This window comes from Physella acuta, unplaced genomic scaffold, assembly GCF_028476545.2.
Source record: "Physella acuta isolate Inbredline_101_S28 unplaced genomic scaffold, ASM2847654v3 ptg000530l, whole genome shotgun sequence".
Lineage (NCBI taxonomy): Eukaryota > Metazoa > Mollusca > Gastropoda > Physidae > Physella > Physella acuta.
In genome coordinates, this window is record NW_026732049.1 from 79,358 (window position 1) to 97,496 (window position 18,139).

The 18,139-nt window shown below is 33.7% G+C and overlaps 1 protein-coding gene across 1 annotated transcript; it reads left to right on the plus strand.

Annotated features, from left to right (window-relative positions):
* Nucleotides 1-2,751: 2,751 nt before the first annotated feature.
* LOC131945166 (serine/threonine-protein kinase 26-like) lies at nucleotides 2,752-12,584 on the plus strand. The gene is made up of 5 exons (XM_059306185.1): nucleotides 2,752-3,037; nucleotides 8,055-8,159; nucleotides 11,396-11,528; nucleotides 11,632-11,794; nucleotides 11,989-12,584. The coding sequence occupies exons 2-5, from the start codon at nucleotides 8,142-8,144 to the stop codon at nucleotides 12,191-12,193; spliced, it is 519 nt and encodes a 172-aa protein (XP_059162168.1). The 5' UTR covers nucleotides 2,752-3,037; nucleotides 8,055-8,141; the 3' UTR covers nucleotides 12,194-12,584.
* The last annotated feature ends 5,555 nt before the right edge of the window (nucleotides 12,585-18,139 follow it).

Consider the following 18,139-nt stretch of genomic DNA (forward strand, 5'->3'; position numbering starts at 1 on the left):
TAGGTCTAGGTCTAGGTCTAGGTCTAGGTCTAGGTCTAGGTCTAGGTCTAGGTCTAGGTTTAGGTCTAGTTCTAGGTCTAGGTCTAGGTCTAGGTCTAGGTCTAGGTCTAGGTCTAGGTCTAGGTCTAGGTCTAGGTCTAGGTCTAGGTCTAGGTCTAGGTCTAGGTCTAGGTCTAGGTTTAGGTCTAGGTCTAGGTCTAGGTCTAGGTTTAGGTCTAGTTCTAGGTCTAGGTCTAGGTCTAGGTCTAGGTCTAGGTCTAGGTCTAGGTCTAGGTCTAGGTCTAGGTCTAGGTCTAGGTCTAGGTCTAGGTCTAGGTCTAGGTCTAGGTCTAGGTCTAGGTCTAGGTCTAGGTCTAGGTCTAGGTCTAGGTCTAGGTCTAGGTCTAGGTTTAGGTCTAGGTCTAGGTCTAGGTCTAGGTTTAGGTCTAGTTCTAGGTCTAGGTCTAGGTCTAGGTCTAGGTCTAGGTCTAGGTCTAGGTCTAGGTCTAGGTCTAGGTCTAGGTCTAGGTCTAGGTCTAGGTCTAGGTCTAGGTCTAGGTTTAGGTCTAGGTCTAGGTCTAGGTCTATGTCTAGGTCTAGGTCTAGGTCTAGGTCTAGGTCTAGGTCTAGGTCTAGGTCTAGGTCTAGGTCTAGGTCTAGGTCTAGGTCTAGGTCTAGGTCTAGGTCTAGGTCTAGGTCTAGGTCTAGGTCTAGGTCTAGGTCTAGGTCTAGGTCTAGGTCTAGGTCTAGGTCTAGGTCTAGGTCTAGGTCTAGGTCTAGGTCTAGGTCTAGGTCTAGGTCTAGGTCTAGGTCTAGGTCTAGGTCTAGGTCTAGGTCTAGGTCTAGGTCTAGGTCTAGGTCTAGGTCTAGGTCTAGGTCTAGGTCTAGGTCTAGGTCTAGGTCTAGGTCTAGGTCTAGGTCTAGGTCTAGGTCTAGGTCTAGGTCTAGGTCTAGGTCTAGGTCTAGGTCTAGGTCTAGGTCTAGGTCTAGGTCTAGGTCTAGGTCTAGGTCTAGGTCTAGGTCTAGGTCTAGGTCTAGGTCTAGGTCTAGGTCTAGGTCTAGGTCTAGGTCTAGGTCTAGGTCTAGGTCTAGGTCTAGGTCTAGGTCTAGGTCTAGGTCTAGGTCTAGGTCTAGGTCTAGGTCTAGGTCTAGGTCTAGGTCTAGGTCTAGGTCTAGGTCTAGGTCTAGGTCTAGGTCTAGGTCTAGGTCTAGGTCTAGGTCTAGGTCTAGGTCTAGGTCTAGGTCTAGGTCTAGGTCTAGGTCTAGGTCTAGGTCTAGGTCTAGGTCTAGGTCTAGGTCTAGGTCTAGGTCTAGGTCTAGGTCTAGGTCTAGGTCTAGGTCTAGGTCTAGGTCTAGGTCTAGGTCTAGGTCTAGGTCTAGGTCTAGGTCTAGGTCTAGGTCTAGGTCTAGGTCTAGGTCTAGGTCTAGGTCTAGGTCTAGGTCTAGGTCTAGGTCTAGGTCTAGGTCTAGGTCTAGGTCTAGGTCTAGGTCTAGGTCTAGGTCTAGGTCTAGGTCTAGGTCTAGGTCTAGGTCTAGGTCTAGGTCTAGGTCTAGGTCTAGGTCTAGGTCTAGGTCTAGGTCTAGGTCTAGGTCTAGGTCTAGGTCTAGGTCTAGGTCTAGGTCTAGGTCTAGGTCTAGGTCTAGGTCTGGTTCAGGGTCTGGTTCTGGTTCTGGGTCTAGGACTAGAGAATAGGAAGTATGTTTACAGTACGGTGCTTTATTTACTTCATAGATTTCTTTCAAAAGTAGATTATGTATGTAAAAAAAAATATGTTTGACTGTTGGATGGGGGGGGGGAATTAAAAGGCCTACTTGGTGAAACAAATGGTTTTGGGGTTGGTTGTAAATTATCTTTGATAAATGACACTGATAATATTTTTAAATACATTTTTAATAGTATATACTTTTTACGAATTTTTTCGTCTGTACATTAACTTTTAAGTTCAGAATATTATGATCAAAATACAAATCTTAAAACTTTTAATATACCTTTCAGAAGTGTCAAAAATTCTGTCAGAAATGCAGCGATGGATTAAGTATGCTTTGAATTCTTTCTGTAAAATTTGGTTTTAAGCAAAACTAAAAATTAATCTTTTTTATGAATTTATGTTCGGTTTGTTTTATTAATAATAAGTGAACTAAGTTAGTGAATCTATATCGATTATAAAGTTAATAAGTTTTGTTTTTCGTTTATAATTATTTTTGTTGTCCATGCAATTTTATTTTTCAGAACGACATTTAGAATTGTAATAAAGCACACCACAAAAATGTTGTACTACGATGACAACGCACACGGTAATGTATAAAACAAGAAATACAAAGTAAATCATGGAAAGGAATTCAGATTCCATGTTTTAAGCAAAATCCATTTAAGAATACATTAACATAAAAAATACAGTAACGCAGAGACACACACTCACACGAATATATATATGTATATGTATATATATATATATATATATATATATATATATATATATATATATATATATATATATATATATATATATATATATGTATAGGCATACTTGCTTTTGTTTTTAGAAAACCAAAGTTATTATAGGGAAAAGTAGAAAATGGGTTACCACTGAAATAATTAAACTATTTATTAATAATTATACTTAAGCTTTACTGTATATAATCATCCTTGTAAAAGTAATACAACTAATTGAAATATCCCCATTCCTACGCATATGTTCGTAATACTAGCGCCGCTTCATAGCGTGTGCGAGAGAGAGAGAGAGAGAGAGAGAGAGAGAGAGAGAGAGAGAGAGAGAGAGAGAGAGAGAGAGAGAGAGAGAGAGAAAGAGAAAGATGAATAAGTCCTTTACAGTATAAAAAAAACAACCAAAAGAAGCAATGAAAGTATTAAACTTAATATTTATTTTACTTTGCAGAGGAAATCTTTATTTTTCGAGATGAATTCAAATGGCTTATAAAATTTGAAAAAAAACTGCATTCTGTTAAAGTGTCAAGCTCTGAAAAACTACAACATCTGAACCAGACTGTTTTTGTAAAGTTCATTAACACTAAACATCAAATTAAGAAATCAAAAGAAGTAAGCAAATTAACGTTTTTATCTGATATAAAATGATTCTAGCCAAACGTGTATCTATACAGACACCAAACACATAAACATACACACATATATATTTATATATATACATTATATATATATATATATATATATATATATATATATATATATATATATATATATATATATATATATATATATATATATGCCGATACATATATATATATATATATATATATATATATATATATATATATTCTCTGGTTATATTCGGTTAGGCTTTATACCACCTATTAGGCATCAATAAATGATAAATTAATTTAGAATCTCTGAAATTTTGTGAGTTTTAAATCTAAATTTAAAATTATGTTTATGTAATAAGAAAACGGCTAAAACTAAAGAAAACGTATTTTTAACTTAAAACTAGCATACGCCAATAGGGCTACCCTTACAAATCATAAAACTTAAAACATATCAGTTGCACAATTAAAATTACTTAGAGAAACTTAAGTTTATTATTTGAACTGAACCAAAATTAACTTTGAAATAAATGTTATTCCTAAATTTAAACCCAACCCAAATCCCAAATCATACTTTTTCCCTAAGTATAAAATCCAATTAAATTTGTATCTTAAATTGAAACAGCAGTGACAGTTTGTCTAAACCAAAACAAAAATAATAAATAAATTTAATCCTAATATATAAAAGCCCAATGTGCGCACATCTCTCTCTCTCTCTCTCTCTTTCTCTGTCCGCAAAAAATTTTCGCCGGACATCACGTCAGAATCGGCAGCGATATATCGAGAATTTTTTACGGACTTTTGTTGAAAATAATATGTTAGATGTTTTAAATGTATAACCACAATTTTATTTAAAGAAGAAAAATAAAAATTAAAGGCGTATTCGAATGTAGAGAAACAGTATTATTTATGCAACCGGAAAAGCATTAATATATGTGAAAAAGAACGCATAAAACTGTGACGTCACTATTGCTTATACATTAACTATTGACGTCATCTGCCTAAATAGCGAAGATGTTAGTGTACATTAAACCACGCAGGTGGTGCGGGTTTGAGACACACCAAGTCAACTTGGTTAATGTATTTTTTTTTATTATGCTCGGGCTAAACTTAAAAAAAAAATTCTTTTAGGAATCTAGATCTAGATCTAGATTGTCGGGTGTCCGATAGGGCACTTCCCGGCGCCGCAGGCGCTTCAAATTTGGCAGGATCTTGCCTTGGGGCGACAGAACACGGGGGCCGGTTGGCCGAAAAGTCTACGATGAGGGGGTCAAAACTGACCTCGACTGACCGGTACCTTATATGAGCTATAAATCGAAAAAAAATGTCCACGGATTAAACCTCTTCATAACTCTTGAGGTCGTAGACCGACCCTCGGGCGAATTAATTAAGCATGCAAATTCTCAATGTTTTCGAAAGCCTAAGCGAAGCTGGGCAGCATGCCTAGTGATAATTCTAAACCTACATCCTAGCTTATGTTTTAACCTAAAAATTAATGTCAACACATTCAATTGAATTGAGCTTATTGAAAAATATAACTCTTAAAAGAGTAATAAAGTTAACTGAAAGATGTTATTATTTCTCTTATATTTTTAGAATTGTATCACACAACCAGCGGCGTAGCTAGGATTTTCGGGCCCCTATGCAAAAAATTGTCATTAGGCCACTTCGTCAATCTGTAAATTTTGTATTTTATACGTCCCTAATTGCGTATTTATACTGTATTATTATACAGTAGGCCTAACCCATATCGAAAATTATCTTTGATTTAATATCACTTTTACGTAAACACAAACCGACAAGATAACTGTAAGCCTGCAGTGCTTCTGTCATACTGTTTTCTCCGGGGGGGGGGGGGGGGGGGGGCTCGGACTAAATTTTCCGATGGGCGGACACTGGTAAGAGTATACATTCTCTATATAGATTCAATTTCTTTGGGGGGGGGGGTGACTTTTTTCGGGAGGGGGGGGGGGTGAAAGAAACTCTTCAAGCCTGTAACATTTAAGTAACCAAACACAGTAGCGTAACAAGGTAGGGGGGTGCAGGTGACACCGTTTAGGCGTGACACCATAACAAAAAAATCACACTAAACGCACCGGGTGATACCAAATACCAATTTTCAAAAGCTGCTCACGATTTATTTAGATTTATTTTTTTTCCTTCTTTTAAGTTTGAAAACTGATTAATATTTACCTTGCGGTCCATTTTAGGACAGTTGAATATAGCAGCAACACTGACCCCTTTTTGCCAGGGCGCTGCCCTCCGAATGACAAAAAACGTTACAGGAGCCAGAGTTTCTTTCTGGCTTCTCTTCGACGGGGGAAGGGGGGTAGGGCACTGCTCCTCATGTGTGGAGGTGGGGTTGGAACTTTCACGGTCTGTTGAGGTTTATCTGGAGTATTCTAAACGACTTCCCAATGTTCTATGGCGATGTGGGTGATTAGTATTTTAATGCATATAGGACAGGCAGACAGACAAACAAAAATATGTTTGTTATCTTGTATGGATGGAATTTCGGGGAGGGCACACGGTTTAGAGGAGGCTGCAAGTTTGTGGGGTTTGGGTAGAAAATTTTCTCAGTCAATTGAGGTTTGTAGCGATGCGTGTAAATTTACGGGTGCCAGATGCCAATCTCACAAAGATTGAAAGTTCAAGTTTATGTATAGGTTAGTTCTCTCAACGGCTTGTACGACTGTGTTATTAATACGGATAGGCACTGTACGACGATTCCCCCCCCCCCCCCCCCCCCCTCACCACTGAATACCACTGCCTGTACAGTAAGAAACGACTGGGGGCCTTTTTGGAACTTTTGATTATTTCTAATATGTAAAAGAAACTGGATTTCCATTTTCTGTATAAACTTACTTTTATTTAAAAACAAAATTTTAATGTAAAAGTTTTCATTTTGTTAAAGCGGGTAAAGGGCCCATATGCCTTGCCTCGCTAGCTTTACGGTAACTACGCCAAAGCACACACTTTAATCAATTATCGTATTGGGAGTAAAATTTGCTTTAAATGTCCTCTTCAAAAGATAACAGCATACATTTCTCTAATTATTTTTCACGACGACGCGCTATTGGACTCACTGTACATTAAAGGTACTCTACGTTTTTATGTTATCATATACGAAGTATAAAGAAAGTATCGTAATCCTGCCAAAAAAATTGAAATTGACAAACCTCGACGTTTTACCCCTCCCTAAGTCGGAAAATGCTAGTTTTGCATTTTTTATGCATTTCCTTGTGTATGCCCGTATAAATACTATAACTTGAGTAAGTAACAGCTAGGTTTACGAAATTTCACGTATAAGCAATATCAAATGTGTAGTTCTGTATTATTTTTCAGCGAATTACGGGAGCCAGAAAGGACACTTATTCTTTATTTTTCTTACTTAAAAGCCTATAAATTGAGTACTATTTCAGTTAGGTAGACGTAATTTGAAGTATAAGTAGAAGACATTTATCCTTAGTGTTTTTTTTTTAAGTTTTGTGTGATTTCCGGTGACCGGAAGTAGTACTTTACTAGATCATTTAATTCGAGAATACAAAGAATTTACATAGAGCTACAAACAAGTTAGACTTAAGCCATTTTCCGTCTGTCTGTACTTTCTATCTAGATCTAGATTCTAGATAGAGTCTATTTTAGGCCAATACCACGATGAAAAATCTAGCTTCTAAACTAAACTATTTAAGGTCTTAAATATTTTACAAAAATCGAAAGTTTAGTTCGAGATATCGTAAAAGTTATTACCTTTCGAGATGATTAAAAATAGACTTGGTTTATCGTACTCTTCCATTAAGATGTTTGAGTATAAATAAATTAGGAATATATATATACTGGCAATTTTATCATTTCTTGTATTTAAAAAGTAGTTTAATTATGCGATTGTAATTACGAAATAAAGATAGATTGATATTAGTGATAGATTAAGTGTTAAAGTAGATCAAACATTAGTACATAGTTTTTTTAGTTAATATGTTTAAAGTTGGGGTTTTGTTATGACCTCTGTTAATTTTAACGGGACTTTAAAGAGAGTAATGGTGCTCAAGTTATAGTATTCACAAACACTCACACTTTAAATTAAAAACCTTCTCTTAACTTCCGTAAGTCTAAACGTAATGTGACTGAGCATTTAATAAAATGTTCACAAACATTTAAAATAAAAAAAAACAGAAACCATTACACACAAATAATATCTAGCTTTTATTTAAATACAAGCAAACCGTAATATTAAATCAAATCAATTGTAATCATTTGTATACTTTATGTAGGTTTTACGGTTTTTGTTTCTTTGCCTACATTTACATAAATGTAAATACATACATTTCAAATAAGTTAGATCTACTAGTACACTCTGTTAAATAACTAAATGAAATACTTTATCATCTAGCACTGCATTTCACAGAAAATGTTTGGTTAAACAGTCTTCATAGATTACACTAAGACATGAAGTTAAATCTTACCAGTTTATACCCTAACAATGTAAAACGTATCTGATTTCTTATTTAAAATAACTTTTCTGAACTTTTGATAAATGTCAATGGAAAAATCCGTATTCAATTGAAAATGTCGAACTAGTTAAAGCATTTGAATATGATTTGTAAGTTAGGTAAGCTAGTTGTCACTCTATGTTAGCTTAATGTAATGTTCATAAAATAGAAAGAAAAACATTTTATGTTGCCTAAATTAGCTTCTACAAATGTGACTTCTTCTCTACTTAATCCCTTTCATACCCAAGACACACGGGGCAGATGAAGTAGAGTTTATCTTATTCATTGACCTCAGCATATGAAGGGATAGTATGGTCAGCACTATGCCCAGCCGCTTTTGTTTCCATAACGTAAATTTGGTACCTATCAGAGGTGAATAGAGTCAGGGACGTTACAACAAATATGATTTTAAAAGCGTATTAAACTCGTGTGCTAGGTACAAAAAGTCCCCGTAACATTAAAATTTGATTTTGTAGATTTTGTGTTTTTATTCAAATGTCCTAAACATTCTCACATCTCTTGTGAAAGGAAGTTGAACGTTTGCTTGCTATAAACCACAGGCGGTTAGTGAAGTTCTATGCATTTTCTATAAGAGTAAATAGAAGAATACTCTATATGGAATACGTCGCTCAGGTAAGTTTTTTTTTTAATTTAAAAAGAAATCAAGGATAAAAGCTACACAGTTTACTAAAAAGTCACATTTTTCTTTATCGTTTCTTTCTTACTTTGGTAGTAACAACTTTTAAGTATATATTCCGAACTTTTTGGACTTAAAAATTGTTGGGCCCCTGTATTACGTTTTTTATTGCCGCGAGACACCATAAAATATACACCCATCTGTCCGCGCAACAATTGTGTAGGTTTACACATTGGTGTTGCGATATACCGTTGATTTAAAATTAAGTGGGGCAAACATTTTTTTTTCTAGCAAGTAAAAATTTTACATCAAGCATCTTATATTGGCATAAAGTAAAAATAATGACCGGGGGGAGATTCATTGGCATAATTGACCTATCGTGTAAAATTATAGTAAAACAAAACAAACTATGATAGATTATCGAACAACATTATGAGTGTAATGGCCATTTTCAGACCATATTAACAAATAATAGCACGTCTGTTTGCTTTTATTCAAATTTTCGCTTTCATTTCCACAATAAGCAGTTTTTTGTTTGGTGAGAAATTTACCTTTTTTGTATTTAGAATAGGCCTACTAGGTAATAATAAATTAGTCTTTTTTTTAAATATCCAAAAGCAATGAACATTTCAACAAAAAAGGAACGCAATTCCCCACATTATCCAGCTCGCTAGCTATATGATGTTTGAAGAGCTTTCGTTTATACATTGAACATTTTCAAGTGCAAAGTTTGTTTGTGAAGAATAATTATTACGAGCAGACCCGCGACGTAGCATACGCCGCTATTTAGTTAAATTCCTATTTTTTAGTAATTCATAATTTTTTTAATTCGACACAACCAATGATGTGACTGAAAATACTTTGCAATAAAACACTATCAGTAGCTAGTGATGGACGATTATCCTCACCCTCACTTTCCACTTATCTGCCGTAAATAGCCGTCACTAACCGGGCTCTACGATTGTAAACATTCGTCGTGAACCAAAGCTCACCAGACTGGTGGGGGTGGTAGCGATTTACCTGGAGAGCGGGGGAGTAACGGCGTGTGTCTACGTCTTGTCCTGCATGGTCCCCATGAAGAGAATTATATATATACGAGCCGACCCGCTCATACGCCGCTATTTAGTTGTTTTATTTTCTACTCTTCAGTATTTCATAATTTGTGAATTCGACAGTACCACTGCTGTCACTGAAAATATTTGCTTTAAAACACTATCAGTAAGTCGTTAAGGACGATAACCCCCCCCCCCCCTTGTAACGATCGCCGTCTGACAGACGCAGAACAGGCGAACACCCCGGGTTCGTTTAATGTAGTAAGACAGACATACCTTTGGACAGAATGAACACACCTGCATCTACGTGGGCTTGTTACAATAGTCTAGGGGAACGAACACATATGAAAGATGTGACTCAAACTAGGCTTAACTGACAACTACTATTTAATCTGTGAACAAGTGTATACAAATGACACCAGGTCGTAGTAAAATATAATACTTAAGATCAATAGAAAACCAAAAAAGTCAACTTACAGATCTCTCAAGCTTACTTAAATACATCTCCAAACTAGGTAACAAACTATCACCGATGTGACAAGGGTGCAATTATACACCAAGACAAAATATTAGTAACACTAAAAATGGTCACACAATACCTTATATAAGAAGATAAAATATGCCACAAACTAAACAACTGAAAATGGTCCACAAAACATACGGCACATCTCTCTCCTAGTCCATGGTCAATAAGGCTGCCTCGAGAAGTCTCGTGTCGAGTTTATATCTAGGATCAAAACCACGAGAGGTTACTGTAATGTTGTAAGGCCATTGGTCGAGGATCGGTTAAGGATATTCAATGTCATAAGACCATTGGCCGAGGATCTGATAAGGATAAAAAATCCAAGTCACATGACGTGACAGAGTTCAGCTGACCGAGGAGATCAGGTGAACTAACAACTCTCTCAAGGTCAATCACATAACTCAAGAAACTAAATAATATAAATAAAGAAAAGACCTAAGTAGGTCACACCCTCCTTTCTCCCAACGCCTCACCCCCCCCCTCGTGAAAGCAGCCTCCTCTTAGCTACCTCCCCTAAGTTTAAAATCGTTTCAAACTAAATTATCTACCCCTAATAGCCGTCACTAAACCCGGCTCTACGATTGTAAACATTTAGCGTGAACCACAGCTCACCAGACTTCCTAGAGAGGAAGAGAGATACTGCTAGGCGCGCTTACAGCTTGTTTTCTAACGTCTCCAGGAAGAGAATTATTTATATAGATATATAAAGTTGTTTATTTCAGACTTCTGTTTCCAGTTTTTTATGACACAGTTTCGTCTTATAGACTTTGCTTTTTGTGCAAATAATAATAAAACAGAAAAATAATTTAACGATTTTCTAAAGACGTTTATAGATAATAGTAACATTTTGAAAGTCAATTTTTTTTTAATAAAAACCAAAATATTGTCAGAAGATGTAATGAATGTGTTAAATCGTAAAATATTGGTTTATTAATGGTTTATAATTTTTTTTTATGTCATGAACACACTATAACGTCATAACGGGTTATCCATTGCGTCTAGCAACATATATAACAAACATCCATAAAAGGGTTACGACACACAAGACTAAATAAAAGAAATGTTCGTTACAAAACTAAATATAAGTTTAATGACTACCGTCACTAAACACAACAAACACAGTATATACTAACTAACACAGTATATGCTAACTACATAACACACCAGATAAATACAAGCCTTATATACAGAGCTAAATTACACATAATTAACAAGACGAACCTGGTATATGTAAAGTAATGGATTTAGGCGACTAAACCATGTTGCTTCAAACCTTTTCGACGTGTACACAAACATGTACAAAGCGTACTATGACCACGTGATTAAATATAGCTCAGGACACGAGTGGTGAACAATTGGAGTCGGGATAGGTTACTACGTAAATACAACATTCACGTATTTCATCCATTTTACTCATTTGCCACAATGAGGTTTTATTGAATGTCTCTATAATGTTTACAGAAGTTTATCAATTAACTTAACACTAGTAAAAAAAACGATAAATATGATTTGCAGGTAATTAGTTTTATTGAACGTGACAGAAATTCGCTGAATTGTATGTGATATTAATAATTTACACTTAATTGTGTTCTATAGATCTTAAGGTTAGACTCAAAAGTCATGCATACATATCCTTCATATTTTACATTTATTTTAGAACACTTTGATGAGCTACATAATAAAGACAAAGAAATTAATTCCCGAAATGAAAGTGAAGTTATTCACTAAACAAATTTTGGAAGGCCTATCTCATCTACACGTGTCAAAAATTGTGCATACAAATCTAACAAGTAAGCCAGGATAATATTCAATATATTGAAATATTGCAATATATAAGAAATTATTTGAATAATCTTTTATTATTTCATACGTTACATGCACATTTTTTCAAAGGTTACAACATACTATTGGAAAATGAAGACAATATTAAGCTAACGTACTACGGGGTGGCTAACATGCTTGAGAAAACAGTGTATGATCCAAAGAAATTCCAATACCTCGCCCCTGAACTTAAAAATAATGACAACCCTAAATACACCAAAAAGACAGACATATGGTAGAGTACTCAATAATTTATAAATATTAGAAATTATTTACGGTTTTTTAATATAATAGCATATTAATTAACTGATTTAAACACATTTTAATTGATTTTTTAAGAAGGAAATATTTAAAAATTATAATATAAAACAGCTGATTGAAAATTCTTTATTGAATACGAATTAGTTAACATTGCCTTTTTAATTCTAGGAGTGCTGCTTGCATCGTGTTAGAAATGGCTACTGGAAAACCACTGGATCACAACAACAATTCAGATCAAAACTCACAACTATCTATGCTCCCTATAAATTCATCAAAACAATTAAAATCATTTTTGAAAAAAACACTTAATGATAACCCAAAACAAAGACCATCAGTTCGGAAGCTATTACAGCACGAATTATTCATGGTATAGGAGAAAAAGTCATTCATTTTATTGACAAGACGAAGAATAAGGAGAGAAAGCTTAATTTGAATTATAATATGTGCATATTGTATAACATTGCACAATATTTAATAACAAAATATTTTATTTACAAATTTTGATTGTCATATAAGTTTTACAGAAACAAAGAAACATATATTTTTTTTGCGTTCTTAATTGTCATATTTTAGAGGATTTCCGCAACCCCAATTAAGCATAACCTCATAACATATTACGCGCCACTGATACTTTAACTTTGACTTTAGCCTGAACTTTTTTAACGATCAATTTACTCGACGTTTATAAATGGAGCCTTTTAATATAAGTTTCAATTACCACTTTCATGCAATGGTCCCTATATCATCAATTTCATTATATTGCCTCAAAAATCGCTCATCACTTTTTAATTTAGCTATTTTATTTATTATTTATTTAATTATATTTGAAATTATATTTATTATTATTACTTATTTTTAAATTATATATTAAGTTATTTCGCTTGTATAATATTAATTAATAATATTTTAACTAATAAGTTATTATGCACTAGCTTTTTCGGTTTTTGGTTTTGAAGTTACTTGGTTTTCAAACAATGTGTTCATTGTTTGAAGTGTTTGTTCTGTAAATTTATCAAAAATCTAATATTTTTTAATGTATTAATTCACTTGCCGTTATCAACTAGGTGTTGCTACAGAAATTTAAAGATATAGAATCATATAAAACTATAAAGCAGTTACGTTATAATTTTACACAATTACTGTTATTATAGCAAAGTGTAACATTAACTTAAAAAAATAATAAAGAAATTGAAATAGAATATTGTGCTCAAACAGCATAAATTATGTATCTAATACACAAATACGTGTAATCAGTATGTGTTAAATGTTAAAATACATATGTGCCAATAATATCAAAACCAAACTGAAAATAAGCCTATAGCCTAAAATTCAGTCAGTGAGTAGGTATTGTCCTACTGCAGTTTTTGTGTCCGGATAAGGTCCTGGGATGCTATGGTTGGGGAGGGGGGGGGGGGTGATAATTGAACTTGGGGTAAAGACGTTGGTAAAATGACGGGGGTAATTAACGGAACGGGATAAATTACTAGGTCACTTTTTAAGCACCTCCTACTTTACATATACCTAGGCTTCAGGATCTATATAATTAAGTATTAGGAATTAGGAATGGATTTTTTACAATTACTTAACAACAGTTTTGTGTACATTTTAAATGAATTTATCTTTTATCCACATGTTTTATTCGATTATTATTTTTAGTAGTGTAAGAACGGGGAAATCAAAAGATTAAATGCACGATGCATTCAACATGTAATTTCAGCTGTGAAATAGTTTAATTGTTAACAAATTAACTTATATTTTCTGATAAAGTGGTATTTTTCCAGTTATGTACATCAACAGAGTCATCTCTCTAATAAATGTTAAGCTTGTGTCGCATTTTATAGTGGAAGATCTTATAGAAGCATTTTAAATAAACAGAGATTAATCTCCCCAAAATTCTCTCGAATATTCTTATATTCGGGGAATGGCAACTCGGGATATAGACATTATTTTAAATCAATTTTTTACTTACTTACACTTTTTAAAACAGAATAGAATCTCGTAGAAAAAATTGCGCATCAAGTGAACGCCAAACAATATGTTTATAATAGTGCGAAATATTATTAGTACTTTATAAATTCACTTGCGTTGTTTGTGAAATTGGAAATAGCGTACAATTACTACTTCCTATCAACGGAAGTTACTCAAAATTTGGCTGAAGGCAGATAATTAGATCACTTACTTACGTGTGAAATTTCGTTTATCTATCTGAAACAGTAATCAAGTTATATGTTTTTGAAAAACCCAAATTATAATAAGTTACACTTCCGGTTACCGAAAATCGTTAAAACGTTGATAAAGAACTAAAAATTTGACATACTTCTATACGAAAATTCATCAACCTATCTATAACGGTACTCAAGTTATCGTGTTCAAAGACATACATACACACACACACACACAGACATAAGGACAGAATTGCAAAGCTCAGCTCCGACTCGATTACGAATAGAACACCGAAATTTTGATAAATCTGCTTATTTTTGCCCGATTAAGATAAGTCTCCTATACTCCGTATATGATGAAATATTGAGGTGTAAAACGATGAAAAATCAGAATCTCATGTGATTTTTGCGCACGATTACAATACTTCCTTAATACTCTGTATACGAGAAAGTAAGAATGAGGTATATATTACGGCGCGGTCAGTATGTAGGCTATAGTTTTACGTCATGTTGACGATGAGTATCTTTTTGGCAAAAACAATACCTCTGAAACTTTCCTGTAAATACATCTACTACATGTGTTGAACAGCGTGACAAACCCCACTTTGTTTTTAAAAATATAGAATTGTTTATTTATTGAATGAATAAATAAATACATTTTTAAATACATTTTGATTTATTTAATAACCAGCATAAGTATATAAATACAGAAAATAAATACCTGCAGTAATTAATTAATTAAAAATTAACATTTTTTTATTAACAATTTTCATTTTTTAATCTTCCTTATTTTATAACATTAAAATGTACTTTATTTTATTTTTTAATTATCTTTCGTATTATATATGCCATATGTATTTTTTCTACATTAATTGATTGAATGAGTAAGTTATTCATATAATAGTTAATAAACAAATTATATAACATTTTTAAACTTGTTATTTCATTTCGTAAACTTATATATATATATATATATATATATATATATATATATATATATATATATATATATATATATATAAATATATATATATATATATATATATATATATATATATATATATATATATATATATATATATATATATATATATGTAAAGCAATGTATATATGTTAATATATATATATATATATATATATATATATATATATATATATATATATATATATATATATATATATATATATGTAAAGCAATGTATAGGCCTATATGTTTATTTGTGTCTTATCAATTACTACACCTTTCATTCGATTGCCTAATTTTGGAGGCTGTGGAGAATTTTCCTGTGGAAGTATCTTTGAAAAATCTATTTTAATTTCGCAGGAGTGGTGCCCCTAGCAGGGAACTATTTGATTTTTCTCAATATACGGTATATCCTAACATATAAAAGACCATTTGCGCACTTCTCCCTCTCTCTTTCTCTCTCTCTCTCTCTGTGTCCGCAAAATATTTTCGCAGCATATCACATCAGAATCCTCAGCGATGTATGGAGAACTTGATACGGACTTTTGTTGAAAATAATAATATGATAGATGTTTTAAATGTATAAACACAATTTTATTTTAAAGAAGAAAAATAAAAAAATAAAGGTGAATTCGAATGTAGAAAAACAATTTTAATTATGCAACCGGAAAAGTGTTTATAGTTGGGACAAGAACGCATTTAACAAAGACGTCACTTAATGTTTATACTAAGGAAAGAGAACGAAACTAATGACGTCATCTTCTGAGTTTAGAATAAAATAAAGAAATGAACTATTTCTATTAGGATTCTAGATCTAGATCTAGAATTTTTAATCTAGATATTCTTCTAGATCTACGGAAAAACTAGACTTCAACAGATCTAGATCTAGACCCTACCTAGATCTAGAATCTATTCCTAAAATAAATTTCTATACTAAACTATTTCAGGCCTTAATTAATTTATTGAAATCTTTTGTTTGTTTAGCTATGCAAATTGCTAATCGATATATATATATATATATATATATATATATATATATATATATATATATATATATATATATATATATATATATAAAGCAAAGTTGTCGGGTGCTCGATAAGGCACTTCCCGGCGCTGCAGGTGCTTCAGTTTTTTCAGTATCCTGCCTTGGTGCGACAGAACACGGGGGCCGGTGCCGGTCGGCCGAAAAGTCTACGAAAAGTGGGGCAAAACTTACCTCGACTTACCGGGGCCTTATAAGGGCTATATATAGAAAAAAAATGTCCCACGTAGTAACCCTTTGAAAACTCTTGGAGATGTACATCGGTCCCAGGGATTCAGGAAAAACATTGTGCTATCCTCGGGAAAATTCCGGAACAATGTTTCAACTGACCAGAGGCTATATTTCCTTATATAGCACTGTTTTTGTTAAAAAAATACAAAAATCTGGACGTACAAACCCAATCATAACTTCTGGCTCATTTTTGCATATAGCTGAGTAAATGAATCGGCCTTATGGATATAGTATCGGTCAGCTTCTGCTCGCACGGCGAGGGCTAAAAAGTGGCCACAAGTGAAATTCTTGTTACATGAGCTATAAATAAATAAATTGCCAAACGATCCCCCTGATATTTTGTGAGGTCGTAGACCGACACTGGAGGGTAACAAAAGAGTTTTTTTGGTCATTAAAACTTAACAGCCAATCACTACTTAATTAAGCATTTAAATTCTCAATGTTTTTGAAAACCTAAGCGAAGCTAGGCAGCATGCCTAGTATTAAAGAAAGTTCTTTGCAGTTTGACACATTTCATCCGATCGCTGTGAAACTTAATCTCTAAATTGTCAAATATAATGCAAACTGTCTATATTACGTCCCTGTTTGATTGAACTCAACTTGGACTCAATTCTTCACATAACAGAGTAGCCCTCGCACTAACCGCTACAAACTAACCCCTGATAATCATTCACTCCAACTTTTATACCGCATTCGGCCTTGGGATAACAATACATAAACACACCGAGGTTAACAATACTCTAGGGCAGGGGTCTCCAAACTTTTCAGTCCGAGGGCCGCATTAACTATGAAATTTCATTTCGGGAGCCAGTTTCTTCCAGGCATGTCTTTGATTTTTCTGGGCGAAGTTCCTCAGCCATAACAAACAAATGATTTTTCCTTGGACAAAAAGATCTCCGCGGGCCGGATGAGAGGACTTCGCGGGCCGGATCCGGCCCGCGGGCCTTAGTTTAGAGACCCCTGCTCTAGGGTAAACTCAACTCACACGCGCACTCTAGATTATTCTAACCTATTTCTATCTAACCTACAACTGACCCGTTACAGTCTAAACAGCTTATTTATTATCACACAAAAAATGGGCTACATATTATGCAAGCGCACAGGGTAATCAAAATTATTTTTATATTCAACTTACTTTGTTTGTATTTCTATGTGTCTATATGTCGTCATGGATCGAAAGAGCCGAGCGAACATTAGATCACTTCAAACTGACCGCTTCGTTTCAAACTTGTCACAAGTATTCAATGCATAATTAAAATGGTATAAGCACATTGCTAGCTAAACAAACAAACCTAACTGTCCCGTAAAGAAATGAAGATTGTGAGATTAAATATGGTGTCCCTCTATTTTTAGACACAAATTTATACGAAAAAAATACAGGAATTTCCCGATACTGTATATATAAATACATTTTACTCGAAAACTTAGAATACACATTGGTATAAACTAATTTATAAGTTTGTCAAAGTTAAAGTAATTTTTATGAGTAGATTTTTTTTTTAAAATATGAATGCATGGAAGCAAATAAAGCATATTTGCTAAACAATTACCTGCTTCTTGATGATTCTTCAAGTACTTTGAATTGTGTAGTAATTGGCGTATTGATTTTTTTAAAGCCTTCCTAACAGACGCTTACTTCTTTTCACATATTTAACTAAGATTAGAACAATTTCTAACACTGATATAAGACTACACGCCAATTGTATAACGTGACATTAGCATTACACATTTCTGTAAGACTGTTGCCAACACGTCATACACCATCCAGTGACATATCACGCAGCACCGCCACCATTCATCAACATTTGATAAAATAACAGATCTTAAAGCCATGTCATATAATTACTATAAACGCAATTCTCCAGAATTGAAATTGCGCTAAAAAATGTGAACTTAGAGACGTCTTACGTAATGTCG